The following is a 21,462-nucleotide window of genomic DNA, read 5'->3' as shown; positions in this document are numbered from 1 at the left end:
TTACACTACAATGTTCTTTCTATGGGCCACTTTTCATTCGCTGATTACGGCAAACAGCTGCATTAAACTAAGTCTAAACCTGGACTAAACCTGGACTAAACCTGGACTAAACCTGGACTAAACCTGGACTAAACCTGGACTAAACCTGGACTAAACCTGGACCAAACCTGGACTAAACCTGGACTAAACCTGGACTAAATCAGGCCTAAAAGAGGACTGAACCAAGACCAAAACAGGACCAAACCAGGACCAAGCCAGTATTAAACCGGGTCTAAACCAGGCCTGAACCAGGACTGAACCAGAACTAAACCAGTATTAAGCCGGGTTTGAACCAGGTCTAAACCAGGACTGACCCATTATTAAACCATGTCTAAACCAGGACTGAACCATGACTAAACTAGTATTAAACTGGGTCTAAACCAGGACTGAAAAAGGACTAAACCAGGTCTAAACCAGTATTAAGCCAATACTAAACCAGTATTAAACCAGAACTGAACCAGGACTAAACCAGTATTAAACCGCGTCTAAACCAGGACTGAGCCAGGACTAAACCAGGATTCAACCAGGACTGAAAAAGAACTAAACCAGATCTAAACCAGTATTAAACCAGGACTGAACCAAGACTAAACCAGTATGAAACCGCATCTAAACCAGGACTGAGCCAGGACTAAACCGGGTCTAAACCAATATTAAACTAAAGATGGGACAATAAACAATAATATAATTTATTGTGATAAAAGGGTTGACAATAATTGTTCATGGGACATTTTATATAATTGTGATAATTGTCAAAAAAGATAATCTCCATTGTGTCACCAGACTGCAAAAAAAAAAAAAAAAAGACATCCACAGGGGAGTCAACTGAGGGGAAGAGGTCTGTTGTCCGGGGCCCCAGGGTTTTAGGGGCCCAGAATTGGGCTCTCCAAACTAAACCAAGCCTAAACAAGGTCCAGCCATAAACTATATCAGACCTAACCTAGGACTATCTCAGCATTTAACAAACTCTCAAACCCTCTGACGGATATTGACCACATAGGAACTCCCAACAAGGGCTGCGGTTAAGGAAACGTTCTCACTTGGTGTTTCGGGTCATCTCAAAATGGCAAATTCAGTCATTTTATATTTGTCATGTTTCTTTTTAACAATAGTATAAACAACTGTAGAGGTCGTAATGTTATAGACGTATTGTGCTTCTGTCTTTGGACATTTTAAATTGCAATATTCACCTAAAACGGCTTGATACAAGAAACAAGTTCGGTCAATTCTATGTTAGAAAACAACGGCGCCCAATGGGAGCTGGCATCGCCGTAAACATCATCTCAACAAAGCGGCGTGCAGCTTTCGACTCCTCCTATGTCATCGATTAAGAAAATAAAATTGGAGAACAAAGTAAATACAGATCAGTGGGCGTGTGGCGGTGAAAACAAGCATTTATCAGAGCCATGACATCTTGAATATAGGAGTATAAATATTGCTCAAAGATACACGAATCACTCCAAAAACAACTTCGAGAGGGTAAATGAGAAGGGGAAACCGCTATAATGTGGATAAAACCTCTAAAAAGCCGATTTTACATAATGGATCCGCTTTGAGTGTGGATATTTTCTGTCATTGTAAAAAAAGAAATTCTGAACAATGTATTTTTAACATGTTTTTATTGAAGCTTCAGGTCTGCTCTGGTCAGTACAAAGTGGAAAGACGCTTGCACATTTAATTCTAATACACTGTTTAATTGCATATGATGAGGGACTTGCCTTTCTGAGATAAAGTTACCTATTACAGCTTAAAAAAAAACAAAAAACTGACGCGTTATTTGAACATATACAGTAAAAGCTTTAGTATTTGGAACAATACAAGGCTTATATTGGAGGTTCCTGAGTGACTTTGGTCAAAACAGATTCCCATCAGTTTGACAGTGAAATAAAGCCACTAAAACTCTACAGTAACAGCCCCAAAACAAAGGCACAGTTCAGTTAAAGGAGAAGCTTTTATAGTGTTAGTAATTTGACACTGCAGTACAAAAATACATTAAAATAAAAACAAAAAAAATTAATACAAGGATGCCACAATTCACATAAAAATAATAATGATTATAAATACAAAACAATGGCATAAATTAGCATTAAAAAAATAATAAAATAACAGTGACAGGACAATGGGAACTGCATTAAAAAATAAAAATATTTCCACAATGTTGACAAAATTTTAAATATTCTAAACAAATTTTAACTATTCTAAACGAAAGGTAACAGAGGGACGAGCAGAAGCAGAGCGGCGATGAGGACTAAACTCATGTAACCACAGTGCTGCCAGCGTTATGCCAGTGTTATGTTTTTAATGTAACTTAATAATCGTACTTCTCAGGACTCAAAAGCCACCTGCACCGTGTTGGAGGCCATCATCATGTGTGGCTATGCTAGTTTAACGAGGGGGTATTACGCTTCTATGGGGTATTCATTGCCAACACTTTACATACTTAGATCACCATGTTACCTTTTATTGTTTTGAAAATTATACATTTGCCAAAAACATAGTAACATGTTCAATAAGTTTCAGTTTTGTTTTTGATGAGTGTCCCTTAGAGTTTGTGGGCTGAGCTTTGGACAACCTCGTACTGTTAACTGTAAGGAGGGTTTGAATAGTGCCAGGGAGAGATCGCTAGATTACTCAAACATGCATGGATGTCTTAAACCTCTTCAGGCATGTTTTTGGTGAGGGAACAATGTTTTAACATGGGAGAAAGCTCCAAAGAGTCCATTTTGCATAATACCCCCTCTTTAAAGTCGTCTCTCTCGGTCTCAGTGTGGTTGGAAGGTCTTGGCCATGTCGTCGAGCAGAGCCACCAGCTTCTGCTCCTCCAGAGGAGAGCTGTGGGTCCAGGCCAGGGGCAGGTGGGCGGGCACCATCGCACGGTCTGTCAATCAAACACAGGGTTTAAAGTGGACAAAACAACTCAACTCCACCCATAACATCAACCTGCCGAGGGACTGTAGATCAAAATTAGCCACGCTGGCTATAATCTTTACATATTAAAATTTTTAAATGTTGATTAATGTGTGCTTTGCCTTTACAAATAAATAAAATAAGAACATAAGAAATAACTACAGTCCAAACAAGCTGTGAAAGGGAGAGTGAGGATGGAGGAGGGACTGCTCCCTTTTAAGCATGTGTCAACATGTTGGTGTGGGACGCAGAATACACACTTCAATATTTGTGTGAGCAGATGTGGGGCTGGTCATGGGTGTGTGTGAAATATCCAATTAGGGGCATGTATGGGTCTGTAAAAAAAAAACAAAAAAAACATGAACTCTGTCAATCTGAAGTGAGAGACGTTTGATTTTGTTTGTAACTGATAGGTGACCAATGAGCTCCTTTGTTTCACATGCATCACTGAAATAAACAAATCTGATTGGACGGCTGTTTGAGCCTGACTTGAGACCTGATGGAGGGAGAGGTGACCAAACTTATATCCCTCTGTATAAAAAACAGAGAGGGATAATTCTGGATTTGACAGGCAAACACGTAGAACACTTGAAAGATCATTTTTAAGTCACTGTCCACATTGTCCTAATAAATAATAAATTACCGTTATTGTTGAAGTGTATTACCTGTTAAATCGACACACTTATATGAACGCAGTGTAGTACCTTGGTAGAATCGTCCACTGGGGTTCTTAGCTGCTGCCTCAGACACAGCGAGCCACACCACAGTGTCTGCTCCCTGCTCTGGAGTCCTCAGGCTGCTCCTCATCGAGCGGTGGAAGTCTGGCATCGCGTTGGCCACAGCTGCAAAAGTAACACGCAAACCACTGACTAAGACCACAACATTATATTGGTCTATAGTGATACAGGCAGGTAAATGTATCAACAAAGCCAATTCTTACTTTGTGAATTTTTCTCACTGATAATAAAACTTTTTCTAACTTTAACTAATTTTATGACATGAGAATAATTAAGCAGGACGATGGCGCTTGCAACTTATTATCAATATTCACTATTTGTGGATTTTTTTCAGGATATTTCTCATGAAAATAGTGTTCAGTCTACATAGGAATACTGGCTCCCGCTCCTATCTGAGAGAGGGAAATCAGTAACCTGGATTCTTATTATATTATAACTCACGAGAATCTATCTTGGCCCCCGCTGGTGTGATAGCGCTTGGTCGCAGGTTGGTGGACCAATCACAGAGCAGCATTAAGGTTTGTGCGGAAGCCAAAGGTCAAGAGCTCAAATGAACTAAAGCTCAAGTGACACCAAATGACGATGCAAATATTAGTCATAATGTTCTGCCTTTTCCAGATCAGTCTGGCGGGAGCCGGGTTGTGAATTCTGCAGAACTAACGGCCAAGTCTTTTTATATACCAGATCAGTGATATCGACCACTTTTGCCTCTAAATGCTCCAAACTGTGCTTTCTTTGTGGTGGCACTTCCAGGTTACAGGGAATTTCCATTCTTTTCAATGGCAAATTTGAGAGAAGTTTCACCTCAAAAATCTAATATAAAGTAGTGTTGATTTGTGTAAAATGTTCTATGTTCATGTGACCAACAAATCAACACTTCACCGATTCTCTGAGAGGCTTTAAAACGGCTCTGTAGTCTGTATAGAACTTATTTGCTGTCAAAATTGCTAGCCCCATGCAAAATAATACAACAAAATTAACGATGGCAACGCCCAATGCAACATCTGGAATAAGGTAAATAGAAAGAGCAGTGTGTTTCCATAGTTACTTGTCGTGTCGACCCAGCCCGGGTGCATCACAGAGAAGTGGATGTTTGGGTGAGCTTTGGCCCACTGCTCTGTCAGGACCACCTGCTGCCTCTGGAAAACAGCAGCACATGATTAATACACAACAAGAATGGAACAGAATGTATTAAAACAAACCATTTAATCTATGGTGAACGTGCAATGTTTTAAAAGTCAATAATTTATTCAAAATGATTAATAATCCAGCTCCACCTACATTGAAAAAATCTATTAAACTTTGTTTTGAACAAACTATCTGATCCACTCAGTCTCTGCGAACCCAAATTGCATCGTTCTAAAAAGATCCTCAGCTTTTGCTCAGACAGCCTTTGCTTATCAAACCGTGGAATCAGCTCCAGACAGTCTGAAATTGTCTGTAGAGTTGAATAATTTTACTAGAAATTTGAAAAAGTACATTTAGATAATTAGCCTAGTTAATTTGTACTGTTCTGTTTCACTGTAAAAACCTGCACATAATTGATTTTTGATTTTTTTTATTTGTTTGGACAGTAGGAAACATATCGTCCTGGACATGGGGACATTTTATTGTATTTTACTGCTAATGTAAATGATGAACTGTTAGTCTTATAATGTGATTGTAATGAAATGTGTGTTTTTAATGTGTGTTCATCTGCCCAGTGACTGCACACGGAAAGTAGCAGGAGCTAAATCTGGTACGAATCATGTACATTGGTCCATGACAAATAAAGAAAAAGAAAGAAAAGTTGATATGATTCATTTTAGGTTGGATGCAGGCTGGTCAAATGCTTTTAAAACACTGTAGTAACCGCTGGGAAAACATAGTACATTTTACAACTAATATTACTCTTGTCTTACATTTGTCTTACATTACATTTGTCTTAACGCCTGTAGTACTAACTCTATGCTTGGTGGTGGTGAGCTTCTGCCACAGCTGCCCTGGGGTAGGCTGAGGGAAGTTAGGCTGCCAATTTGCACCACCAACCGCTCCAACCACCACCATTTAAACAACAGTCACTAACAAACCTCAGATTAAAGAACAACACTTTTATCGGGTTCTTTTCATTTGTGTAAAAGACAGGCATCATAATCAAAGACTGTATATATAAATGGATGTAGCTAACCTGCTAGCCACCACGTTCCAAATAGGAAGTGATCATTGGTGCGTTTGTTACTCCATCGACTCTGGCTTCAATTCACTTTACACTGAAAAACTGTGGCCTCTCTCTCTGTAACTGCTGCAGTGAGCCTCATCAGTTTGGTCTTAAAATGTTCAGATTAATCCGCTCTACATGATCCTGGTGTTTTTATTTCACGATTGTGTCTGTAAATCAAGATATGAACATTAATAACAGACAAATCAGGCACTAGTGTTAGCAACAGGTTTGATTGACAGTGTTGCTAAGCGCCCACCCCCTGATAAACCTACCTCATTTGTAACCTCACACTCATTTAGTCCACTTTTTTTTATACAGTCTGTGATTATAACTGCTTGAAACCACAAAAAGAGATGTTTTGTGATATTGAACCAGTGCCTTAATGGGAAGTAAGAACCAATTTAGCTGGAATTACAACAGAAAAACTGATTTTGAACTATTAAACAAGCCTCTCTCAATTACAGTCACAAGCTAGCTAGCATTAGCCGACAGTTTTCCACTTAGTCACTCTCACCTCATCACAGCCTCCTGAAAATTGGTTGTTTAAATCCATTTTCAGACAATCTAAAGACTTACACGGTTGTTTTCGCTAATATGTGCATTGTGTCACCATGGTAACGGCTGAATATGTCTCCATAGACATACACACGCTTTGGTTCGCAGTTGTTAAAAACCTTCCAGACTTTTCTCCACTTCTTTTAAATGACGTCTGAACTCCATTAGTCTCTTGTGAGCTGTAATCATGTTTAATCTTTGCGTTCGATTGACCTGAGTCGTAAATAGGGCACCACACACGCAAGTATGCTCATAATGCAGGGTTTGAACGTCATTAGAAACCATTCAAACTGAATTATAGAAGAAGGAACAAACTTTAACCTTGCATTTAATCCCACTAATACCTATGATTAGGCTTATATTCACAATGCACTTTCAAATGTAATTACGTCTATGCTTACTCACTTAAACAACATCTCAAACTTTTAATATTTATATTTCTAACTGTATTATTATTTTCTTTGGAACTGGCTTCACAGACTTTCCATATTAATCTTTGAAAGTTCTTTAAATTCCTTTCAACTGACAGCAATCTTCTTTAGGGCTGAATAATAACACCACTTTTTGAAGATATTGGGGGGGAAAAAACGCTTTTAGACAGCGTTTGTTTCATATAGGTCCAGAAATTACATAGATATGAATTATAATACAGAACAAAACAACATTTTGAAAGTTTAGACCAAATTCTAACTGTTCTTGTTCAGACATGGCCTAATCTCCTGTAGTAACACCTGGTTTAGACCTGGGTTAGTCCTTGGTTAATCATGTTTAACTTGTTAAAGAGGGGATAATATGCAAAATAATCATTATACCATGTTATAATGTCATTCCCTCATCAAAAACATGCCTGAAGAGCTTTTAAATGTCATCCATGCAGGTTTGACTAATCTAGCGATCTCTTTTGGGACCTATTTGAACCCTCCTTACGGTTAGCAGTGCGTCACCCATGCTCCCACACAGCTATTTTCCATAAATATACAAAAACATGATACAAAACAATATACTATAACTTCACAAACCTGATGCGATGTGCAGTAGTTTCTTATTAAACATGGGAATATGTTGTTTTCAGTGAATATAGCATTTTCAAAACAATAAACGCTAAAGTGGTGATCTAAATACGTTATGTGTTAGCAGGTAATACCCCATAGAAATGTAATACCTCGTCTTTAAGAAGTATTGGTTTTGAGTTGGTATGGTCTTACCTTGTGCTGGGCGTAGACCATGGTGCCGTCATAGCGCCCCCTGTCGGACTGCAGGTTTCCTATCCTCAGCTTCTGCACCAGCATCCCCCCAGAGGACACAGTGATCTGCAACAAAAGCTAACGTCAACTTTGAGCCTAACAGTTTAAAACAATGAATAATATTGTTTTTCATTACTGCCGGATTTCCTCAGTAAATCAGTTGCATGTTGATTTGGCGAGATTTATGTCAGATGCCCATCCTCTTCCCCCTCTTTTTCGCTCAGGTGTTTGAAAATTACTTCTGGATGGCGGTCAAAACTTCAAATTTCAAAAGCAGTGTCTATATGTCTATCTTTGAAAACGTTTCTACAGTGGATGAATAAGGGATTGCACCAAATAGTTTTGCTCAGAGACACAACAACACAAAGGACCTTCTTGTTGTGAGGTGAGCGTGCTAGCTAATAGGTAAGGTAAGGTGTGTAGCAGAGTCTCACCACTCTGGGATCTGCGCTCTTCTCTATCAGAGGAATGAGGCACTTGGTGAGGATGTAGACCCCTGGTGGAGGAAGAGAGAATTACCACAAAAGCGTGTGACTAAATATAAGTATCTTTTAAGGCGCTGTACCGGATTTTTACTGTCTTAAAAACATTAAAAACAGAACCAGTTCATTTTAAACAGTTTGCAGTGGTCCAAAGTTATTCCTGACTTACCTTGTGCAGTCTGAGCATCCTAAGTATTCACCACAATCAGTTTAGAAGTGCGTTTCACGGCTTTCAGAGACCAGAGCGTTTTGTCGTTGCAGTAATGCTAATGACAACTAGCATGCTAACACACAGTTCCTGATTATCTGACAATAAAACACTTATTTTGACCTCGAGAGTTGCTTATATGATATATTGGTACTGAGGCAAGACAATTTTTTGCTCAAATACATGGGGAAAATACAGGTACAGATCGTTTCATTGTACAGAAACACACTCCTGAATTTATAAGAGGAAGATATGGCAAATAAAAAATAATTAGGTCACATTCTTCCAAACATAATCTTTATATGGCCTTTTAAAGTTGCACCATGTAACTTTTTATGGTGGAGGATGTGAAGATGTGAATACTAATATGCCTTGAATGTTCCACAGTTTGGCATTGAACATATCTATCTCCATGGAGACAATCAAGTGACACCATCAGGCCAAGTTACAGGTCCGATCTGTGGTTTGGCGACCCCGCTCCCATTAAGAATTTTTGTTTATTTTTGAGCAATAAAAAAGCTGTAATTTGAATAAATGCAAGACAAAAGATGTGGAACAGTCCAGGTAAAGACCCCCTACCAAAAATAATTAAATGTTTGCTTTTTATTTACTCTTTATTTAACCAGAATAGTCCCTTTGAAAATTTTGAATCTCATTTTCAAGTGAGTCCTGGCCGTGAAATGGAGCCTCTTGTACATGCTGTTAGTGGGAGGAGACACAGACACAGTGAGAACATGCAAAACTCCACACAGAAAAGACCCTGTGCTGTCCGGGAATCGAACCCAGGACCTTCTTGCTGTGAGGCGTGAGTGCCAACCTGTCCTCCAGTTCATTTGTAAAACTATAGATACTTTACAGCTGATGTCGTCAACATTCCCTCGGGGTGTGATGCTAACTGGAGGCTCTGCTCTGTCTGAGGCTTTGTTATTCAAGTTAGTCTCAGAGGTTAGAGCAGCGCCCCGGAGGATTGATTCCTGCTCGGATCAAGTTCTGTCGTTGTGTCCTTAGGCGAGACACTTCACCCACATATCCTAGTATGAAAGTGTCGGGTGTGTGAATGATTGATGATGATAGGAGGGGCTGACGGCACAGATTGGCAGCCTCGCTTCCTTCAGTCTGCCCCAGAGCAGCTGTGGCTAGTAGTATCTTACCATCACAGAGTGTGGAGGAAATGAATAATGAGCTACTGTTAAACAAGTCCCTCTCAAATAACATTACAGTCACAAGCTAGTTAGCATTAACCAACAGTTTTCCACAAGCTCCTGAAAATGTTATATTTAAATCCATTTAGTTTTTGAGTTTCAGACCTTAAGACCTCAGATCTTAAAACTTTTTTGGCAGCGTTTTGCAAAAGTGTGCATTGTGTCACCACGGTAACTGCTGAACAACATAGACACGCACGAAGAACCCCCCCATCGTGATGCCACATGAACACAACCTACTGAAATAATCAATCGGCTCTGTGCACAACGGTAACTGGCTTGTTCGAATCAGAGAGGAAGTTTTTGCCTTTGTCCCATTAAACCCATATACATTTTATTTAATTTTATACATTTGTTCATTTAATTTCTCATCATTTTTCAATATTCAACTAAACTAGACATAAATATCTCAGGTTTGTTTTGTTTAGTCTTTTAGTTACAGTCTACCTTTAAGTTAAACACCACACTTAAACCTGTTGCTTTCAAGAGATTTTATTTGGTTAAACTTATTAAAGTCTCGAGAAAGGTCAAGGACAGGACCATGTGGAAGGCAGAACTGGTTTAAATTCTTTTTTTTGTTTTGTTTCCATGTTTTTGTGTATTTTATTTCAAGGTTTAAGTGTTTATAGATTTATTTTGAACACGTTGCTTAAAGGGACTTAGGCTCTCTAACGTAGGCCTCTCTACCTTTGAAAACGTTTCTACAGTGGACTACAGTTCTCCTGAATGAATGAGGGATTACACCGACTAGTTTTGCTCAAAGGCACAACAACACAAAGGACTTTCTTGTTGTGAGATGAGTGTGCTAGCTAATAGGTAGGGCAATCTAAAGTTAAATCTGCGGCGCCTGTGGAGTAAATACACTGCCTGGCCAAAAAAAAAGGTCTCACACACTAATATTTCATTGGACTTAGCTTTGATTACGACACACGTTCACTGTGTCATTGTTTCGATTTCGCTTCTTCAATGTCACAAGATTTATTTCCATCCAGTGTTGCATTAATTTTCCACCAAGATGTTGCATTGATGATGGTGGAGTCCGACGATGCACAAAACCTTCTCCAGCACATCCAAGAGATTCTCAATGGGGTTATGGTCTGGACTCTGCGGTGGACGATCCATGTGTGAAAATGACGTCTCATGCTCCTGAACCAACTCTTTCACAATTTGAGCCCGATGAATCCTGGCATTGTCATCTTGGAATATGCCCGTGCCATCAGGGAAGAAAAAATCCATTGATGGAATAACCTGGTCATTCAGTATATTCAGGTGTCAGCTGACCTCATTCTTTGAGCACAGACTGTTGCTGAACCTAGACTTGAACAACTGCAGGAGGCTCGGACCTGTTTGCTTAGTTAAATCCAGGTGGTGACTTTTTTTTTGGTTTTTTTGGGCCAGACAGTGTAGTATTTACCTGGGGGAGATGCTTCTTTGTGTTCGTCTTTTCAGTTTAGCCTGTTATACATGGGTTTATCCTTAGTTTTGTTTTTTGGTACTTTTGCTTAAGTTGAGCGCAGTCATTTTTTGTAAATGTGTATTATTTTTACCTCACCGTTACCACAGTGATTTGCAAAAAAGTCTGCCTCCTGCTTCTGACCACTTTGGCCAGCTTCCCCACCGAGTCACGCTAAAATCACTCACTAAAAAACTATTATTTCTGTGCTGTCAAAGGTTAATAGAAGAGTTATTATGTTTATTACCCATGTTTTTGTGATTCACGTTTTAAATCCACTGCTCGTTATAAGAGTGGCTTTTGTGAGGCAGAATCGACGTCACAGACAGAACAGAAGCTAATCAAATGTTCTTTCGATTTAATTTTCCTAATTGTTAGGAGCAATAATTATAATGACGATTCAAATCAAATTACATCCACAGCCCCGGTTCACGTCAACAGAATAAAAACACTTTACACGTGTAGTTTCTCATTTGAAGTGGACTGGTGTTTACATGCACAATAAAAATCAGATCATTGCTTGATTTGTTGAGTTATTAAATAGACTCGATACTCGAAACGATTCCGATACCACGATGTTAATAAAGAACACGTTTTATTTATCCCTATCTGTCTTAAACTTTTTCTGAAACAGCTCAAGATCTAAAGCTCTTCAGGAAAGGTTCATTTCTGTCCTGTGAATGTGACTTTTTTTAGTATCAATACCTGCTCAAATGAGTATCTGATTTTCGATACATATAAGCCTTATTGAAATATCATGTAAACAGCTGTATCTGGTGTGAGTAATCTGATTTCTTTGTGTTTGTTTACATCTGTGAAGGTTTTGACAAGGAAAATTATGCAAAAATGATAAATACTGAAACTGTTATTTTAAAATTAATTGTACTTTGTCTTAAAACATTTAAATCCAGTGATTAAAGGGGCTGTACTTTATTTCGCGGTATTAAGTCAAATCAGTTTTGCTCCAGTACAGCAGTGGTGGAAGAAGTATTCAATTTTAAAAAGTATGTAAAAGTATGGATGCCGAAGCAAAAATTACTCAAGTAAAAGTATCACAAGAAAAAATCTACTTAAGTAAAAGTATCAAAGTAAATATTTAAAAATGTACTTAAAGAGTAAAAAGTAAAAGTATTTTGCACAGATTTTGAGATTTTAATAAAGATTTGTGCTGAATTTTGTTCAACAGAAACAACTGAATCAATCTTTTTTTCTAGCTATTTTTATTTGTATATTTTTTGCTGAAATTATGAATGTGTTAAAATTAAACCCTCAGCCTTTTCAGCAGATCTCAAACAATAATAAAAAAAAATACTTTTACTTTTCACTCCTGTTAAAAAATATAGTGCAGTAGAAAGTACAGATACTGCTCTCAAATGTAGTGAAGTAAAAGTAAAAAGCATCCACTTCAATGTACTTAAGTAAAATACAGATTTTACTTAAGTACAAAAAAAAAAAAAAAAAAAAAAAAAGATACCTAACAAATTGTAGTTAAGTACAGTACTTTATTACTTTTACTTTGTTACATTCCACCTCTGCAGTACAGATGTATTGTAAAAGCAGCTCTTAGGGTAAAAAACGATGTGGTCTGCGTCTCATTATAGAGTGTTTTATTCTCAAAAGAAGATATAAGGAAACAAGAAGTGCTAATGTTTGTTATCTTAACCATCACAGTAAACTCTGGCCTCTGAAAGTTTGGAAAAACTCATCAAAGTGAACAATTGGGATGCTGAGAATGCATTAGGAAAGTGAGCAATAACTCTGGACCAATGCAAACAGTTTAAACAGTTTAAAATGAACCAGTTTATGTTCGTCGGAAAATCAGGTACAGCACCTTCAACTGTCTCCAGATGTGAATGTAAACACACATCAAAAATCAGATTAAGTATTTTGTTATCACATCCACCAATGCAAAGACACTGAACCAGACTTTGACCTGTTGCATAATGACCGTAGACTGTATAAAGAAGTGGACTAAGTGAGTGTGACATCAACCATAGAGCTCGACCTCAGTCAAATGAAGCTCATCGAGGCTAGTGGTTATAGAAATATTGAAGCCGAGTTCAATATTTGGAATTCTTATCACGATTATCACAGCAAATAAAGAGCTAATCTGGAGCGAGGCTGTGCACCACTGGTTTAGCACAGAGCGGACACTTAACAATCAATCATTCTTGTTGCTAATGCTAGTGGGAGTGACCTCAGGGAAAGAAGGTGCCTGATTCATTTGTTTTTAATGTTCATATCTTGAGTTATGGACACAATAGCGAAATAAAACCAGGATCATGTAGAATGGGTCAAGGAGAACTTTTTAAAACCAAAATGATGAGCTTGACAGTAGCAGTTACAGACAGAGGGGCCACAGTTTTCTATGTCCATTTATATATACAGTTTATGATCAGACTGTGTGCGCCTTTTAATGCTGCTGAGACTATGTTCTGCTGGGAATGTCTTTATGTGCGAATGTTTACACTGGTTATTTATCAGCTCTATGACAATGACAATAAAAATGAATCTATCTGATTACTCTAGTTATCTATTCGTTATCAGTGGCAGACCCCGCACCAGAAAAGTTACATAGTGCACCTCTAAGAATGTATTGATTTATTCATTATTTAACTAGGATAGTCCCTTTGAGAATTTGGAATCAAATTTTTAGATGTGTCCAACCATACACTGTATATATAAATGGACATAGCTAACCTGCTAGCCGTCGCGTTCCAAATAGGAAGTGATCATGGGCTGCGCTTCCGGCTCCATTATTTTGGTCTCTACATGATCATGGTATTTTTATTTATATGAACATTAATGAGCAATAAATCAGCTGCCTTCTTTCCCCGAGGTTGCTCCCGCTAGCCTTAGCAACAGGATTGACTGACAGCGTCCGCCCCCAGCTAAACCAACAGTGCGGACAGGACAGGGCGTTACCTTCAACAGACTCACTCTAGATTGGCTCTTTGGTTGCTATGATACTCGTGGTCGGAATTCCAAATATGAAACTCGACTCCAAATTCACAGCTATAACTGCTCTAGCCTCGATGAGCTTCATTTGACTGGAGCCGAACGCTATGGGTGACGTCGCACTCACTTAGTCCACTTCTTTGTACAGTCTATGGTTCTAACCCGGAATGGAGTATATAGTGCATGCCTATTTGTAATGGGTTATCTGATTTGTACTACTTTATCCGATTACTCTCGTGATCTGATTATGCAGGCCATGTTAATATACCCAGTGACTCACCCAGGACGTTGGTGGCGAAGCTCTTCTCCAGCCCCTCTGTGTTGACTTCCCTCTGACTCATGATGGCTCCGGCGTTGTTGATCTGTGCGTTTAAATGAGACAAACATGAATCACACGACACTAGAAAGTACACTGTAGGAAGGGTGGGATATTTGGGCCAAAGAACAAAAAGTTTTTATTTTTGCTCTTTGAGGGAAACTTTCTTCCATATTTTAAAGGGCATATCAAAAGTTAGACTACCCATTTCACTAACACATAATTAAAGACGCTGTACCTGACGCTGAGTTTTTTCTATCTTAAAAAAAACAAAAACGTGGAAAAACAGAACAAGTCCATTTTCAAAAATTTGCAGTGGTCCAAAGTTATTCCTCACTCACTGCATTCTGAGAGTCCTAATTTCACCGTAATGCTTTTCACAACACTCATTTTACTGCCACTGTAAACAATAACTAGCATCCTAACATGCACTTTCTGATTATCGACTACTTTTGTGCAGAAACATGGGAAAAATTCAGGTACAGGACATTTAGGGTGAACTATGTAAGTTTTCGAGTGGAGGGTCTGCCATCAGCATGTCTCCATGGAGATGTTATAGCTTGACCTGAAATATTCCTCACTATGGCATATATCTGCATGGAGACAAACAGCTGAGGCCATTAGGTCAAGTTATAGGTCAGATCTACGGAAAGGTTGTCTCGATCAAGGTAAGAATGCATGTTTTCAAGACATCCTTCTAGCAAGAAAAAACACCTATAATTGTATGAAAGCAAGATTTCATACAAATAAGTTTAATGGAATACTGTGGAACATTTCATTCAAAGCCATGAAATCTCCATGGAAACAAGCATGTGCTGAATCCCCTACCAGAAAAGTCATTATTTTACTTCTGGGCATCAAATGTTATGGTAAATGGTAAGTGGTCACATTTTTATATAGCGCTTTTCCACCTTCAAGGCACTCAAAGAGCTTTACAACAAGGAACCACTCACCCATTCACACACACATTCATACACCAGTGTACACAGACACTGGGGGTGAGGTGGGTTAAGTGTCTTGCCCAAGGACACAACGACAGCATCAACGCAGAGGTAATTCCATAGCTGTTACCTAGCAACCATAATGTAAACAAAGGCCAAAGCATGTTTAAAACAGAAAAATAAATACAGCGATTTTACCAGGACGTTGAGAGTCTTGTATTTCCTTTTGAAGCCCTCAGCGAACTCCCACACTTTCTTAGTCTCAGACAGATCCAGGATGTGCACGTAGATCTCCTGCAAACCAAGACCACAGAGTAGACACCTTGCATTTTATTTTATTTATTTTTATTTATTTATTCATTTATGTATTATTATTATTATTGTTATTATTATTGTTATTATTATTATTATTATTATTATTATTATTATTATTATTATTATTATTATTATTATTATTTATGTATTTATTTATTTATTTATTATTTTATTTTTTAAATTTATAATAGTAATAATAAATAGTATTATATAGCACTTTCCCGGATGGTTCATTCTTGTCCTTACTTTGTTTCCAGTTTCCTTCACGATTTCGGCTCTGGCCTCCTCAGCCTTGTCCTTGTTTCTACAGACCATGTGCACCGTGCCTCCTGTATTAAAGATAAAAATGTGTGAAGCAGCTATAGTCCATGTTAGATTTAGCGTAGCATTAGCATGTCTCACCTCTCTTAGCGATAGCCGTAGCAGTGGCTTTCCCGATGCCGCTGTTGGCTCCGGTGATCATGAACACGCGTCCAGCCAGAGACACCTCCAGATCCTTCTCCACAAAACGCTTTGACGCGGCCAGGAATGGGTTTCTACGGCACAGAACAGCCATAAAAGCATGGACCTGTGCATCTGCGTTTAGGTACTGAACATGCCACCGCCTTGTTTCCATGGAGACGTTATTGCTTTGCCTGGAATGTTTCACAATATAGCATTAAAGGCATTTATCTCCATGGAGACAAGCAGGTGACACAAAACACAAAAAACAAACGTTGCATATGTAGGCTCAGTTGTTCTCTTAAACTGAAAACAGCTTGTGATGTCATGTGGTAATACAGGAAGTGCTCCACTGTGTTTTTAAACTCCACCTTCACTAAAGTCATTTGGATAATTTCATCTGTGGAATTGCCGATCTCTACTGAACAAAAGGTAAAAAGTAGCCGTTAACTTGAAAACTACCACTTAGTGACATCACAAGGCAGAACAGAGCATTTTGAGTTGTGGGGATGCAGACACGCTAATAATAAAGCATTACTCAAACATGTGTGAATGAAACAAACACAACTCCAGATATGTTTTTGATGAGGTAACAACATTATAACATGCCTTAAAGCTCACAAGAGTCAATTTTGCGTAATATCTCTTCAATGTAAGAACACAAATTGACATACCAAATCCTTAGAACAAGTCTGCCAATGATTATGGACTTAAAAACTGCACAGGGTTTCTACCTGTGACACAACAATCCTGGAAAAATTAAAACCAAGCCTTTGTTGACTAGAGCTGGGTATCATTAAGAAACTTGCTGATACAATAAATACCTTGATATGCCACGATACGATGCGTATCTCGATACAGTGCACTGTCAATTTGATACAATATGATACGACATATTTCAAATCGATTCAATAGGATTCAGTGAAAAATAAAAGCTTTCAGGACACTTAATGATCAACCCCATTTAAAAAAAATAATTATTTATTTATTTTTTAATTTACCATCCATTTATTGAAGATGAATGAACACAGCAGTGCATTTAGTTTTGAGCATTTTAACAACTAGAAAAACATATCAGACTATTGCATTGGCCAGTATTATTCATCCACAGCTTATATGAGCTGCACATTTACATGTAACAGGGACACGTGCAGTTTAATGGCTCTGAACGATCACAACATATTCAATAAATCATAACTGTGACACTAAAAGTCTTTGTTAAACCAAAGTTAATATGAAATAAAACTATTTTAATGAGCAAAACAGTGAATCAAATGTCAACTGTTCTACATAAACGAGTTTCTTTCTTCTAAACAAGCCACACAAATAATTTGGTAAAATATACAAAAAAATATTCTTGGTGACACATCGATACAGCAGCCCAAGATATCGATACTGTATCATTAAATGAAACTATATGATATATCGATATCTCAATATTTTTGCACACCCCTATTATTGACGGATTAGGGCGACTGGACTTGCAAAAGATTCATCAAACAAGTGTGAATGACTCAATTAGCAACTCCAGTCATGTGTTTGATGAGGGAATAATGTCATAACATGGTAAAAAGCTCCAAAAGGTCGATTTCGCATAATACAAAATAGAAAAATGAGCTGAATACTGTACAGACACAATGGAGAGGCCAGTGTGTCTTTGGGAGGAAACCTTGATAACAACCTCGCTCTGTGTAAGCCACTTCAGACTGTCCCATTGTCCTGGTGCTGTTGTGGTCCCCAGGAGAGGGAGGGGCACTTAGGCCAGGGAACGGGGCAGCAGACGGGGTAAAAGAACGCTCTGTGCAGTGGTGTCATGCTGAAACCCATTAGCTCGGGTCAGAGGGGTTAGAGGGGGTCAGGCATAGAGGAGATGGACACTAGACAAAGGGGAAGACCGCAACAATCACCAAATCTCACCACATCACACAGACAGGGCGATCAGGGATACACAGATTGAATACTTGTAATTATATATATATCCGGGTACGAAAATTTCAAACGTGATTTCAATACTAAGGAACACACTCGAATAGACTCTAGGACTGGCTGATAAAATGGCTTTATTAATGTCCTTAACATTTAACGCAAACTATAGTCAAATTTCTTCCCTCAAATGACTGAATTCTGCTCCAAACCATATGCTTTTGTGAAAGAGGATTGGCTCCATTAAACAAACCCAAGCTAATCACTGACAATTTGACATGACTGAATCTCGATCTGGATTCAAATTTGATTAACTGCCCAGCCCAGGTAAATAGGCAAATTTGTCCTCTGCATTTGACCCATCCTTCAGTGTCTCTGGGTTAAACCTGTCAGGAGTAGTGTGACCCATCTCCAGATCTTGAGCTAGTCTCGGTCAGGACTAACTTATCTGGAGGATTTTACCTATTTGTTTTGGGTTGATGTGGGAAACCGGAGTGCCTGGAAAGCAAGAACATGCAAACTTGGCACAAAAAGGCGCTGGGTGATCCGGGAGTTGAACCCAGAACCTTTTTGCGATGGATGAGGTGAGAGGGATAGCCACTTAGCCAGCGTGTCGCTAACTCACACTATATTCAAACAGTTCAGCTGCACATGTTGGAGATACTAACTTGAAATTATTTGTTTCTATACAGTTTGTCCATAGTGAAAGTAAAGGAGCTCAGACAGCTGCAAGGAGCTCAGAGTAGAGCCCCTGCTCCGCTACAGAGCTGCAGAGGAGATGGTCTGACCCGACTAGAGCCTCAACAATTTGGACCTTGAGCAAAATATCCCCATATGATTTAATTAAAGTGTAAAGATAGTAAACTAACATTAACATAACATGATCTAAAAGAGCTTAGAGGTCCGATATTACGCAAAATTGACTCTTGTGAGCTATAGGCCGTGTTATAAAGCTGTTACCTCCTCAAAAACATACCTGGAGTTGTTGTGTCTTATTTCATTCACACGTTTTCATGTTAACAGCTACTTTATACCCTTTAGTTCAGTAGAGATCGGCAATTCCAGGGCTGAAATCATCCAAATAATTCTAATGAAGGTGTGTGGAGTTTAAAAATACAGTGGAGCACTTCCTGTTTTGCCAAATGACATCACAAAGTGGAACATAGTGTTTTCTGTTTGAGAGTTAGGGAGAGGTTTGTGTGTTAAACATGTGTGAATGAAACAAAACATGACTCCAGGTGTGTTTGTGATAAGTAAAACAGCATTATAACATAAATCAGAAAACGGCGTAACATGGGCCCTTTAACTCCAGAAACAGTCTGCTTCATAGTGGTATTTTTTGTTTTTATTGTTGAAAAATGTCTTCTAGGCATTTTTGAATCCCACATGCAGGAAATCAGCCGGATTTTCTTGGAGAATTGCAAGTAAATACGGAGTAGTGGGTGGAGATAGGGGGTAGGTGAACACAGAGATTTTCAAGCATGAATCAGTTAAAATAGTAAGATGCGTGATAATGGAACACGATTACAACATGGTTAAAAGCTCCTAGAAGCCTTCGAGGTCTTTCCACTGACATGACCTTTTCAATATTTCAATCTTGAGAACTATTTCTTACTTGGTGAACTCGGTGAGCCCCTTGGCGAACCAGGCGAAGTTGCGGTACAGAGACATGATGCTGCGGGGTGATGGCGCTCTGTCTGCGGCTGTAGCGGTCCCAGTCTCCGGTCTGTGACTCCGGTGTGTCCTCGGGGTCCGTCTCCCGCTGTCTCTCCTCTTTGTAGCCTGCTCTGACCCCACGTGCGCACGGACGCTCCATGACCCGGCGCGAGAGGGACGAGGGGTCACGTGAGGACAAGGGTGCGTGCCTATATGGCTTTTTTTTTTTTTTTTCTCTGTTTGTATTGTATTTTAAACAGAACACCCATTAAAAAATAATAATAAAATAATAATAAATAAATAACGTGTAGCTTTTGGCTTAATTTTAGGCACAGTTCCTTCGTAGCTGTTGTCTGGAACTATGGTCAACTTTGCATGTTGCTGGCCGATCAACACTAAAACGTGGGTTCTTTTTTATCTTTTTATCTTATCATGTTCATTCTACTAAACTTCTACAGGCCTATTTTATGAAGACCAAAATATGACATTCACAGTTGTACGAGTGGTATGTTTAAGCAGGGGAGAAGCACTCAATTTTGTTACTTAAGAAAAAATACAGATACAGGAGCAAAGTAAAAGTATCACATGAACAAATCTTAAGTAAAAGTATTAACATACCCCTTTAAAATGTCCGTAAAGGGTAAAAAGTAAAAGTATTTCTCGCAGATTTTGAGGTATTCAAATATAGTGATTTTGATGAAGATTTGAGATGGGTTTTTTTGGGTTTTTTTTCCCTACCTGTTTTTATTTGCATATTTTGGTTTGCTCACACTACGAAAGAGTAAAAAAAAAAAAAAAAAAAAAAAGTCAAAGTTGTAAAAGTCAATAGTATCAACTTTAAAATGAAAATACAGATACTTTTTTAAAATTAATTATTATTATTATTATTTTATTTTTTTACTTAGTTACAGTACTTTACTACTTTAACTGAACCTAATCTACGCAAATGAAGTAGCTCCCAAATCACTATGGCAACACAAATCGCGCTCTTATTGGTGGTTTCCGGATCCTAGAACGTAATGACGTCATACTTCCCAGACGATAGTTTCCCCTATTAATTACATTAGACTTTGCCATGAAATATCCAAAAAGTAAATGCACAAATACTGAACCTGATCATTTCTATTATTGTTTAGACAACAGTGCTCATTAGAGTCCTATTACAACACAAATCTGCATTTTAACAATATTCGATTTAGCTGCTCCCATCCGCCCATCTGTATTACATGTTATTGGCCCGTGGAACGCTGTGATGTGATTTGAAACCCAGCAATAGGCGAATATCTTCCAACGACAATGGAATAAAACACACGAAATTTTATATATATAAAAACAAAAAACATTAGAAGACATAACACTTAATTGGTTTAACACATCACGTCACATTTCATTCTAGGACCACCCTCCGTGTTCTCTCCCTTTACGCGCAGCCTCTCAGATCTCCACCTGTGCGCTCTACTTTACGTTTAGTGATGGGACGTAGTGGCGTGAACGTTGGAACCGGTTTTTAAAAGAACCGAATCTTTTTCTTTCTTTTTTCCCCCCGCATTTTCACACAGGTTAACGCTGAACCAACACAAGAATGCGCACAGAACATAGAACATAGTATATAGACTTTTTCCAGTCTATGGCACAGAAGCAGAGGGTTAGTTTTTAAATTATTATTATTACAGTGCAACGTTTCATTTAGATGATGCATAATTTCTATTTTTTCAACACACTCTGTGATTAATTTGTAGGCAAAATGAGTTCTCACATTGTCTTCTGCCTGACATATAAATAAATAGTAAAAGAGCCAGTCTTTTGAACGGCTCTTTGAAAGGAACGGATTCAAAATAAAAGAGCCGAAAGTCCCATCACTAGTTACGTTACGCGCAGTCTTTCCCCG

General features: G+C 38.5%; 1 protein-coding gene across 1 annotated transcript; it reads right to left on the bottom strand.

Annotated features, from left to right (window-relative positions):
- Positions 1-1,640: 1,640 nt before the first annotated feature.
- On the bottom strand, positions 1,641-19,684 carry dhrs12la (dehydrogenase/reductase 12-like a). Its single transcript, XM_033977066.2, has 10 exons — positions 19,534-19,684; positions 15,957-16,090; positions 15,801-15,883; positions 15,438-15,533; positions 14,263-14,344; positions 8,114-8,175; positions 7,641-7,745; positions 4,729-4,819; positions 3,648-3,785; positions 1,641-2,914 (listed from the first exon to the last, which is right to left on the bottom strand). Exons 1-10 carry the CDS (start codon positions 19,587-19,589, stop codon positions 2,799-2,801), a joined length of 963 nt encoding a protein of 320 aa, XP_033832957.1. The 5' UTR covers positions 19,590-19,684; the 3' UTR covers positions 1,641-2,798.
- Between the last annotated feature and the right edge of the window lie 1,778 nt (positions 19,685-21,462).

This window comes from Periophthalmus magnuspinnatus, chromosome 13 (assembly GCF_009829125.3).
Source record: "Periophthalmus magnuspinnatus isolate fPerMag1 chromosome 13, fPerMag1.2.pri, whole genome shotgun sequence".
Classification (NCBI taxonomy): domain Eukaryota; kingdom Metazoa; phylum Chordata; class Actinopteri; order Gobiiformes; family Gobiidae; genus Periophthalmus; species Periophthalmus magnuspinnatus.
The sequence above is the reverse complement of the archived record's forward strand: the minus strand, read 5'-3'. Positions and strand labels throughout refer to the sequence as shown.

Bases quoted from the DNA above. Each gene is read 5' to 3' on its own strand.
- dhrs12la (XM_033977066.2), bottom strand. From the start codon at position 19,589: ATGTCTCTGTACCGCAACTTCGCCTGGTTCGCCAAGGGGCTCACCGAG. The intron at 15,884-15,956 runs GTGAGACATGCT...TCTTTAATACAG, and splicing joins TACGGCTATCGCTAAGAGAG to GAGGCACGGTGCACATGGTC. The intron at 15,534-15,800 runs GTAAGGACAAGA...CTTGGTTTGCAG, and splicing joins TGAAGGAAACTGGAAACAAA to GAGATCTACGTGCACATCCT.